Here is a 12,222-nt window from a genome sequence, read left to right as displayed (position 1 = left end):
AAGCAGCTGAAAAAATAAGTTGCTTGCAAAAGGTTTGCCTTTATTATTATTTTTAAAATTTTTGTGATTGTGAAGGTGCAGGTGGTTGGGTGTGGAACATGGAAAGCACTGGGAATGTGGTTCAGATCTCTAAACAGGGCAGGACAGTGGGGTAATTAAAGTCAGACAATGGACCATTTAGAAAGCCTTAGTAAAGCATTCATTCAAATGAATGCCAAGAATATAGTGTGTACCTCTGTATTCAAACATTGGTGTTGAGTTTACTAGGCACTGCCTGCTCAGAAAACGTTTTCTTTCTTTTTCTTCTTCTTTAATTCTTTGTAGGCTCACGGAAGAGGTTAGCTGGCCATGTTAACAAGCAATATGCAAAACACCGTGCTAGGCCACTGAGCAGAAAATACAGGGAGACGTTCCCAGGGTGAACACTGATTCCCTTTATCAATAACCTTGCACAATTTGAAATGAGAAATGGATTCTTCTGCTGGCCTTCATGAAAAAGTAGCAAGGGTAAATAAGATATATTTATTAAAGAAAAGTTGCAGGTTTCTTAAGAGCTTTAGCAGTCAAACACAAAGAGAACGACAGGTATTTCTAAAAATTTAAGAAAAATAAATATGGAAAGAAATAAAAAGCTAAGAGAAGATAAAAAGAAAAAGCAGACTGGGCGCAGTGGCTCATGCCTGTAATCCCAGCACTTTGGGAGGCTGAGGCTGGTGAATCATCTGAGGTCAGGAGTTCAAGACCAGCTTGACCAATATGGTGAAACCCTATCTCTACTAAAAATACAAAAAATTTAGCTGGATGTGATGGTGTGTGCCTGTAGTCTCAGCTAGTTGGGAGACTGAGACAGGAGAACTGCTTGAACTCAGGAGGCGGAGGTTGCAGTGAGCCGAGATTGTGCCACTGCACTCCAACCTGGGTGACAGAGCGAGACTCCGTCTCACCAAAAAAAAAAAAAAAAAAAAAAAAAAAAAAAAAAAAAAAAAAGAAAGAAAGAAAGAAAGAAAGAAAAAGAAAAAGCAATAATAAAGTAAGAAAACACACACTGGGGCACCTGATGCCCATTTGTTGTGCCCAGGCAAACATGACAATCTTACTAAAATCAAAACACGTTGTAGGGTAAGTTCAGGTTATGGGTTGAAGAGGTGAAAATAATTTCTATGGTAAATGTTAAGGAATCAGAGAAGAGCGTGAGTATTTCCTGTAATTGCAGTGCTGCCTACTGTTTTGCACTCATGCCTGCAGCGCTTGGGATGCCTCGGTCCAAACCTTACCTTTTTTCTAACCACAGATTCAGTATACCATCCATGTGTTATGTTCTCAGATGTGACAATATGCTGATGGCTGCAGAGGCTATTTCTTCCTTGGATTTACATATGACCAGCTCCTTAATGTGAAGCCCTGTGTACCAGTTTTTGCTCTTACTTGTATTCGACTTCTTTTTTTGCCCTTTTCTTGTTGTTTAGCACCATCATTAGAATGCCAAAGAGAAGTAGCACGGTGTTAGATTTCTATGTTAGTTAAGGGTTCTGTCTGTTTCTGGCACGGAATACTAAAAACCGGCTTAGTATCTAGGAAATGAGAGCATTGGTGGTCTTCCTCTCCCCATCTTTTCTCATACTTTCATAAGAAGGTAAAGCCATAAGGAAATTATTCTCCCCTTTCCTTATTAGCTATTATATTTATTAAGAATATGTGTAAGGTTCCACAGTGTGTACAACTATGAGAGAATTCCAGACACCTCGGGGGTTAGGAGAGCACTGAAGGGGTGGTTAAACATAGACAGTAGGTCAATTGAGCTGGCAAAGTCTGTGTTTCACTGGGCTCAGGAATCTCTTCCAGCTCTCAAAAGGGGGCTCATAGGGTCTCTGTCTTCTAAAGTGGAGGAAGTGGCATTCTGCATCCAGTCCTGTGAGGGAGCCACAGATACCAGCCTCTCAAATAACTTGGCAATATTCAGAGAAGAAATCCAAAGACATGCCAGGGGAGTAAACTTTGAGTAAGAAGAAAAGCTCAGAGAGAAATGGGTTGCATGAGGGGGCCCCAGCGATCTCTACAGAACAGAAAAAAGGTTTCTGCAAGGTCAGTATTGCACACTCTGACTATGATTCAGGAAGTGATTTCCTCTTATACAGAGGGGGCCAGGTGCCATGGAGACCCCATGAGGCCAGGGGGTCTAGGAGTGATGGGGAATGACCAAGAGGGACTATATTCAGTGTTCTCCAAGTATTCCCCCCACTGGGTGCAGCTATTTCTGGGACAGAAAGCAGGTTCTGGAATGGAACTGGAGATAAATTCTACAAGGAAATTGAAAACTTCTTGGGTTTGGCCGGGCTCGGTGGCTCAAGCCTGTAATCCCAGCACTTTGGGAGGCCGAGGCGGGTGGATCACGAGGTCAAGAGATCGAGACCATCCTGGTCAATATGGTGAAACCCCATCTCTACTAAAAATACAAAAAATTAGCTGGGCATGGTGGTGTGTGCCTGTAATCCCAGCTACTCAGGAGGCTGAGGCAGGAGAATTGCCTGAGCCCAGGAGGCGGAGGTCGCGGTGAGCCGAGATCGCGCCATTGCACTCCAGCCTGGGTAGCAAGAGCGAAACTCCGTCTCAAAAAAAAAAAAAAAAAAAAAAAAAGAAAACTTCTTGGGTCTACTGGTTTCTAAGATGTCTAGAGTATCACAGTATCTAGAGTATCATAGGACAAAAAGGCCCTGGTACTGGTTTGGGCTGGGTTTGGCATCATCTCTTGAACAGTCTACAGACACACTGCAGAGGCAAGTGGGTAGACACATGTGTTCCTGAGAGGGAGCAAAAGTCATAATTGGGGCCACATATCACACATGAGATCTGGAGGGTGACATGAGAGCTGAGCAGGAGGGCCTGAAGCAAAGCGACCACTCCAAAGCTCACCCATCTTTGGGCTGGAATCATAATGTAAGAGGGCAATAGGGCAGGTGAAGTGAAGACCTGGAGGCCCACAAACCTAGTTCCAAATCTAAGCCCCACTACTTTCTACCCGATTCTTATTTTTCTCATCTGAAAAATAGATATGGGTACCACCCTCTGAAAGCTGTTGTGCTTGTGTTGATAAATGAAATATATTTTAAAATAGATAAATGAAATTATTTGTAAAGTTTCTGTTCAGAGCCCAGCAGTAAGTGATAGTTATTGTTATTATTTATCCTAGGGAGAAATGAGCGGGTGGGAAGGGGACTCAGGCCTAAACATCAACTCAATGGTACCCTCATGCCCATCTTTAACCCAATATTAATGTTAGCATCAGAACTTTTGTAGACTACATAATCATTCTCGTGCTTTATGTGATTTACCTATTCCCTATACCTGGCTAGCTCAGACTGCAAAACTCTAGTTGAACTAGAAAAGAAGGAATTTATCTTTCTCAGAATACAGAGGGGGTTCAGCTTGGCCTTGGAGGTTGGGGGTAGAGGTGCCAGTAGGTGGAACACGTTCTGAGGTCTGGGAAAATCTACTGAGTCAGGAGGAGAAACAGCTGCACCCAGCAGGGGGAACATACAGAGAACGCCAAATGCTGACCCTCTCCCATCGGCACCACTCTGAAGATTCTTTTAAATTCAGGAAATGTAGGCTTCAGAAAGTCATATCCCTTGTTAGGTCAGCAAACTGGTGGTAAATCCTGATCAAAATATTCAGACTTCTATTTCTTTCTTCTTGCCATTTGAAGCTGTTTTTTTTTTCTTTTTTAAATGGCAGTTCATGATGGATAAGTTTAATTACAGGTTTGTTATCCAAGACTGGTTGGGTTTTTGGATATTTAGGACTACAAAATGGGAGTAGTTGAAATTATCTTAATTCAGTGCACCAGGTTGGAGTTTCAACTCTAGCCATCTTGACTGTAAGAATGGAGGATAGTGGCAGAGCTCAGTCAGCATGTCATTCAAGTAGGTAATTACTACTTCCACTGTTGTGTTGTTTCATTCATTCCTAGGAATAAAGTTTTCAAACCTACAAAAGTTACCCAGTGACCTTTCTAATGGCTTCACTTATTTACATTATATTATAATTAGTAGTAGTGAGAACAGGAGGATCAAACTTCCTAGGCTGCTATCCAGAGCTCCCTGTAATCCGGTACCTATCTACCTTAGCGTGGCACACCTTTGCTGTGACATTTATCAAGTACCGCCATGTGCCAGATACTGTAAAAACCATAAAAGCTGCCATTTGCTGAGCATTTACAACATACCATGTGCTATACCAGCTGCTTTATAGACATTAGCAAATTTCACTCTCACAACATCTTTCACAGTAACTTTCACTGTTCCCATTTACATAGCAGAAAACTGAGGCCCAGAGACGTGAGATCAGTTTCACACACAAGAGTCAGAACCTCCGTCTGTGACTCCGATATTCAGGCATTTAACCACTTTATCACACTGTTATTCATCTTGGTCTGGAGGCTCCAAAAGGAACAAACAGAAATTGCAAGACGTGAGCCAGTTGGAGAACAGATGTAAGAGAAGAAGTGACAGTGCAATGTAACGAGTATTTTAGCAGAAAAGTATGCTGGAGGCTTTGGGAGCAAAATGGAGTGTTGGGGAGACCTTAACAGCAAGACTAGAACTGAATTTTGAAGGATTATGCAGCCTCCCAACCTTCTCTTTCACTTCTCTACCCTGCAGACAAATTTGGTCCACCCCCTGTATGTCACAGGCAGAATGCTTCCTTTCCCCTGCGCCTTTGCCCTTCCTGTGTGTTCTGCCTGGACTCTACTCCTGCTCACTGCTCACCTGAGTCATTTTCTTCCTTCAAAGCTCAGCTTGAGGCATACTTTCCTCCAAGAAGTCTTTTTTTTTTTTTCTTTTTTTTTGAGACGGAGTCTCGCACTGTTTACTGGGCTGGAGTGCAGTGGATGATCTCAGCTCACTGCAACCTCCGCCTCCCAGGTTCAAGCTATTTTCCTGTTTTAGCCTTCCAAGTAGCTGGAACTATAGGCATGTGCCACCACACCCAGCTGATTTTTTTTTGTATTTTTAGTAGAGATGGGGTTTCACTATGTTGGCCAGGCTGGTCTCAAAACTCCTGACCTCATCATCCATCCTCCTCAACCTCCCAAAGTGCTGAGATTACAGGTGTGAGCCACTATATCTGGCCTCTTTTTTTCTTTTTTGAGATGGAGTGTTGCTCTGTCACACAGTCTGGAGTGCAGTGGCACAATCTTGGCTCACTGCAACCTCTGCCTCCCGGGTTCAGGCGATTCTTGTGCCTTGGCCTCCTGAATAGCTGGGATAACAGGCATGTGCTACCATGCCTGGCTAATTTTTGTATTATTAGTAGAGATGGGGTTTCACCATGTTGGACAGGTTGGTCTCGAACTCCTGATCTCAAGTGATCTGCCTGTCTCAGCCTCCCACAGTGCTGGGATTACAGGTGTGAGCCACCGTGTCCAGCCCAAGAAGTCTTTTTCTACACACCTGCTCCATGCTTTGCTCTCTCTCCTCTGAACCTCCCTCATGTTTACTGATGGTCACACTCACTCTTTTGACACCCGGAACAAAGCCATTTTTTATTTTTAATCACTTATAATTTCTTTCCCCGCAACTGAACTGTATATTTCTTAAGGGCAATGAATTTCTTATAATGCCTGGAATTCTAACGAGCATCATTCCTCATATGTAGTTGAGTGTTTAATAGCAATGGCATTGACTGAGCACCAATATGTGTCAAGTGCTTGGCAAATATTAAATGTAATCCTTATGACAACTTTGCAAGGTAGATGTTATATTATCTTCCTTTAGCAGCAAGGTTAAATAACTTTATTGTTGCCACACAGATGGCAAATGGCAGAGCTGGGATCTGAATTCAGGTCATCTGGATCTAGAGCCCAGACTCTTCACTATGCTGCGTTTTCTATGTCTTAGAATGTGAACTTCAGTAAAGCTAAGTGCTGTAGGATTCCAGGTAACAGAGTAATCTGAAACATCAGCTCAACGGTGCTTCAAATTGGGTAAGAGCTAGTTGTCTGAGACTCAGGTCTGTTTTAAATCCTAAACAGTGAGGTTAGGATTTAAATGTTTAAGGAAATGGAAATATTTGAAGTATGACTAATGAAAATAAGAGAGATAAATAAATGGAATAAATATTTAAAAATTTAAGTCCTAAAAGTGAATACTGAGATGTAGCTCAGAAGATACAAAGTAGCTGATACGTAGAATGAACAAGTCTAGAGATACAATGTACAACATGAGGGCTATAGTTAATAAAGTTGAATTGTGTTAGGGATTTTTGTTAAATAAGTATTTTTAGTAGATTTTGCAGCAAAAAGTAACTGAATAATAGTAAGTAATAATGATTAGAAAAGCAAACACTTGAGGTTGAAATGAAATAAACCAGACCACTTGGAAATAATAAAATTTTGGTCACACTTGTACAGTATACATAAATCAAGGCTGATGAGATAAAGGATATATTAATTTACTTCACTATAGTGGCAATTTTACTATCTATATGTATCCCATAAAGTAATGCTGCAAACATTAATTATACACAGTAATATTTATTTGAAAAAAATGAACACAGAAACTAGAGAAATCTTAGATATATGGCCCAACTCTGCTTTTATGGGCAGGGACACTGAGGATCAGAGAGGAGAAGGGAATTACCCAAGATCACTTGTAGCCAGAAGGAGGGGTTCAAACAGATTGAAGAAGGAGCAGTTTCTCTTCTGGTGCTGGAGAGATGGGTTACCAAAAGTTTCAGGGAAATCAAAGAAACTTTGGGATGATAGAATATATGGCTTCCAATTGTGTGTATTTTTTCCTCCTAATACTTCAAAAGAAATCCAGATGCAAATCACAGATTTGGCCATCACAATGTTTACACTTGGTGGTAACTGAATTGTGCATGTGATTGGTGGAGCAAAGCAGCAGATGAATATGTAACTAAACAAACATCCAGCTAGCAGCCCTGCTGGAAGGACAGACGGTTTTAGGGACCAAGATAGACAATGCACATCTGTTCTATAGTTAGGGTATGTCCACCTTTATGGCAATTATTCTGTGTCGTAAAAACCCCAGTGGTGCCTATTCACCTTCTGTTCCTCCAAAATTTTCCATCAAATACATACTATTGTCATACTTCTTTCCATTGCTTATAATATTAACCCTCCAAAATAATCAGGAAAGATTATTGACCGAGAAACCCAACTGACAATGTGGCCTTATCCTGTATGCCCTTGATGGAGAGATTTTAGCAGCTAATTTAAATGTAAGAATTTAGGATAGAAAGAAAATAAATGCAACTAATTCCGATTTAAAAAGCAAACACTTGAGATTGGCATGCAAGAATCACGCTGTGTGGAAATAGTCCACTTTTGGTTTCTGTATATAGAGCATGTAAAAACCAAGGCCATTTAATCCAAATATATTTCCCCCTTGGGACATTTCTCCTCAACATTTTCTTGAATTCAGAGCTTCTAAAAACAGAATCAGAAATCTTCATTTATTTTTCCTCAGGTTTATGTACGATATTAACTTCAAGGAACTTTCATTTCTGTTTTCTTATTGTTCCTGGCTGTAGTATTTTGATGAATGAGCAGAGCAGGAGAGCTGTTACTTTGTCCATAAATCAACAAAATAAATCGAACATCAAACCCTGATTCCTGGGGTCAGTCTTAACCTCCCCTACACTACACAGCATTTCCCCGTCTCCCCCACAGTTTCAATTCCAACCTGATTTCCTTTTCCTACACAGCAACTTTTATAATTTCCCCCCCTCATGCCAGCTGATTTATATGCAGCAATTTTAAATGAATTCATAAGATAGCTTAAGAAAAACTTAATTAAAAGAAACAATGGTCTGAAAATCACTCACTGACTTTCAAAACAAAACTGAAAAACTGTGGCTATTAGGCTTATTGCTTTCTTTTCTACAGATAATAAAGAGGTTATTGAATTTTATGATGTTTTTTGAAAATAGTTCGATGATTAGCTTTTATGGAACTCAGTTGAGATCGTGTAGTTAGAAAAAATGCAGCAATCAGAAGGTAATTGTGAGTGTGTGTGTGTGTGTGTGTGTGTGTGTATTTGGTACTAGATGATGGTAAATGGCTCACGTTTATATATTCTGCTAGAAGATCTAGTAGTGTGGCAAAGAATAACAGAAAAACTTGAGAAAGAAAGAAAAGCCATTATTTAAAAATATACATAGCAATAGTTGTGAAACCACAGAATTATAGCTAAAATGTATAGAAGTGGTTTTAATTTCTAGTCTTTGGTGAAAGTCTCTTTTGACGCAAGGGATATTTTTTCTTGTTTCTACTGTAAAGATGTGAAAAACATTTCATGCTATCAAAACCAGATGTTCATGAGGGAAACTGGGGTAAAGATAGATCAACAGAGTCTTGTGTAAATTTATCGGAGTGTTGTCACAAATAAAACAGCAGCAATTTGGGCATCAAACAGATACTTCCTGAAGTATGCCTATCCAGGGGGACGTAGTTTTCAGAATATGTGCGTATTAGTTTTCTAGGACTACTGTAACAAATTATTGCAAACGGCGTGGTTTAAAACTAGCAACGTTGATTCTCTCATAATTCTGGAGGCGAGAAGTCCAAAATCGAGGTGTTGGCAGGGCTGTGTGCCCATCAGACTCTAGGGGAGGATTTGCCTTTGCCTTTTCAAGCTTCTGGTGGCTGCTGGTAGATACTCCTTGACTGCGGCCTTATCACTGCAATCTCTGCCTAAGTGGTCACATTGCGTCCTCCTCTTTTGTGTATCTTCTCTGTGTGTGTGTTTCTCTCTCAAAATTCCCCTTGTGAGGGCGGATACTTGACACGTGCGATTATACCGAGAACTCACCTGAATAACGCAGGGTAAGGGCCTCTTCTAAAGATACTTCACTTAACCACAAATTCTGCCATATAAAGCAGAATTCACTGGATCTGGGGATTTGACATGGGATCCTTGGGGCTCCATTTTTCAACCTCCCACAATGTGCTTACGGTAAACCACATGGTAGGGTCTCTGACTGGTCATTACTCATGCTGTCAGCTGCAAATTTTGAGCATGTCTAATGAATGAATTCTCTATCTGAACTTACTTGAGATAGGAGAATCATTGTGTCCTAGTGCATTGGTATTAAAAAAAGAAGGTGGTCGTTATCAGTCACGGAATCAGGGCCCCACAGTATCTCTGATAATATGTTCCATGATTCTTGCTTACTGGGTTGCATTTGCAACAGGGACAGAAACAGGTTCTCAAGAACGGATGACTATCTGTATTGATATTTTTAACACATACCCCAGATGATTCTGAGCAGGCACTGTGAGAAGTGCTGAACTAGGAGCAGACAAGGAGCCAATTATTCAGATTTCTCCATAGCAGCTAAGCTCCATTTGTTGAACTAGAAGAGAGGAGGTGGCTTAAAAAAAAAGATAACTGCCGGGCACAGTGGCTTATGCCTGTAACCCCAGCATTTTGGGAGGCTGAGGTGGGTGGATCACTACGTCATGAGTTCAACACCAGCCTGGCCAACGTAGTGAAACCCTGTCTCAAAAAAAAGGTGTGGTGGTAGGCTCTGGTAATCCCAGCTACTTGGGAAGCAGAGGGAGAAGAATCACTTGAGCCTGTGAAGTGGTGGTTACATACCAGCCTGGGTAACCGTGTAAGACTCGGTCTCAAAAAAAAAAAAAAAAAAAAAAAAAAAAAAAAAAAAAGAAAGATAACATAAAATATACAATAAAAGGTGTTCTTGGATGGGAGGAAATTGAACGTTCACTTGAAACATGTCTCAGGAGTTTGATTCTGGAGGAGAGTTGAACACAGTGCCAACATTTTCAGCAGATAGGCTGGAAGAACCAGTACCTGCTACGTATCAGCCCCTGCACTAGGCACTGGACATGATTGCCTCATTTATTTCTGGTCATCTGCTCTCATGACCTTCACCCAGAAGGTTCCAACAGATGCATGACATTCATGTGATTATGTTTTACTTGATAGAATAGGTGTTTATATGTTAATCTTGGTAGCCAAATGATATTACCATTCTAGAATCATTTTTGGAGGTCTGGTTCTAGGGGAGGGATAACATTGGGAGATATATATATATATAATGTAGATGATGGGGTGATGGATGCAGCAAACCATCGTGGAATGTGTATACCTATGTAACAAACCTGCATGTTCTGCACATGTACCCTAGAACTTAAAGTATAACGATAATAATAAAAAAAGATTTTAAACTAAGAACATCTCCTACTAGGATTTTGAAATCTGATTTTGCATGTTACGGAGAAGATTTTTGAAAGTTATCTCTGTTGGGTTTTGAATAACAAGTGGATGAAGGTGAGTATTATTCCCATCAAACAAGAAATGAAAAAGTCAGGACACACCATCTTTTAATTGCCATGAACCACAGTAACCAGCCAGTAAAATCACAGAGTTCCTGGAGTGCTTGCTGGCTGCTAACAGATATGCCATAAATTTAATGACAGTGAGAGATATTTATAGCTGCAAGGGACCCTGGAGATTATTTTGCCTAACTCATTTCATACTGGGCCCAGGGGAGTAAAGTGACTTTTCCAGGGCCACATGGCTGGTTCCCAGCAAGGGCCAGGGCCCCTCTCTACTGGTGTTCCTCCATTCCACCAGGCTCCTCAGTCAGGAGGAGTGCATTTATTGACTGTAATTTATGTGATTTCTGTGACATCCAGTTATGAGGGAATGTTAATTCTGTTTACAAGGGCACATAGTCAATAGCAGATGAATAGAGACATGAAAACTCTTTCAAAAAGGGCATGAAAACCAACATAAAATAGATGAGGATGAGATTGAAGTAGAAGGAGTGTAAGTTAAGGTGCAAATGCTGGCACCGCTAAGTGAGAGAAGGCTTGTCCATCATGGTGTAATTCTATACTGTGTGCCAGTTAAAGGAAGGCTTTGTTTTGAGAATATCGGACCCAGGAAGCGGGGGATTGGTGTGTGGATAAAAGCGGAGGAGAGAGAACCTACAAGCACTTCCGAAGGTATTAAATTGGGACTTACATTAAGTCTTGCGTTACTTGTTTGTCTGGATCGTTTTTCTGCCAAGAGATCTTTGACTGTGTGCTTCACTCTCACGCCTTGATACACTCGTTTGCTGTAGTCTCCTGGGACTGAAGCAGATGGGATAGTTATAAGGAATGTGGGTGGAGTCATTAGGTTAACCTCCCAAAGGACATATTTAGGGGCTGGTCATAGTGATGTCGTTTTATTGTTAGAATGATAGAATTCTTGGATTTGAAATGGCTTTGATAGAGTGGCTTCAATAGAGCCCTGTCTCCTATTTTTTGATAGAGACTCATCTAAGCTCTACTAAGTGAAAGAAACACCATTCCATCATCTACACAACAGCTCTTCAAATGCTTTTCTTATACTCTGACTTGTCAAGATTAACTCAGGCAAGATTTACAACTTATACTTTAATCAGAAGACTAAAGATTAGATGCAACTTGAAATGATGCTTCTAAATACATAAGGTAGAAGTTAGATTTGTACAATTCAGGTTACAGAGTAACAGTATTCCTGCCCTATTCTACCTGACGACAGTGAGCAGGTCAACAGAAGTTTTAAGAAGAGTATGTTCCTAAGAAGAAAGTTGTTTGTTATTGGTTTACTGCACTAAATAAATATGTTTTGTTTTTGAAAATCAGTGATTCAACACAAGGGGTTACTGCTTTGAAATAAGGCCAATGGCAAATAAAGAGTCATTCATTCATTTAATGAATATTTAATGAGCGCTTACTATCTTCACTTATTGAAGATGTTATAGTGCTTGGTAATTTACATGTATTACTTCATTTGATCTGTTTTATAGATGAGGAAACTGAGGTCTGGGACTAAGTTATTTTCAAGGCCTCACAGCTTCTAAGCAATAGAACTGGAATCCAGACTTAGGTCAGTTTGTAACATCAACAACCAGAAAAATTTGCCGTTTTCACCATGAGGGAATTACAGAAAGATAACAGACTATAGAGAAAAACGTTTCCTTAAGGTTCTAAAATTTACAGCATTGCTTCTAGGGATAGTGAGAGCCTCGTTACTGAGGATGATGAAGAAACAATAAGAGAACCTTTTGGTTGGCCTATTCTAAAAAGCATTTATGCATTCAATTAGCAGGTTCACTGGAGGAATTTTAAGATGTTTTCTACCTCTATAATTGTTGTTCTGTAGTAGGTTAGACAACTTCCATTTAATTAAAATTAAATCC

The 12,222-nt window shown here is 40.4% G+C and overlaps 1 protein-coding gene across 1 annotated transcript in view; it reads right to left on the bottom strand.

The window, feature by feature from the left end:
* The window catches only part of POU2AF2 (POU class 2 homeobox associating factor 2), a 28,172-nt gene extending 17,001 nt beyond the window's left edge, over positions 1-11,171 (bottom strand). The window contains exon 1 of the mRNA XM_074401916.1: positions 11,019-11,171. Coding sequence (XP_074258017.1) covers positions 11,019-11,171 — 153 coding nt within the window. The remainder of the gene's footprint in view (positions 1-11,018) is intronic.
* Between the last annotated feature and the right edge of the window lie 1,051 nt (positions 11,172-12,222).

Source organism: Saimiri boliviensis, chromosome 6 (assembly GCF_048565385.1).
Source record: "Saimiri boliviensis isolate mSaiBol1 chromosome 6, mSaiBol1.pri, whole genome shotgun sequence".
NCBI lineage: Eukaryota > Metazoa > Chordata > Mammalia > Primates > Cebidae > Saimiri > Saimiri boliviensis.
This window is presented reverse-complemented; position numbering and strand designations above follow the sequence as displayed.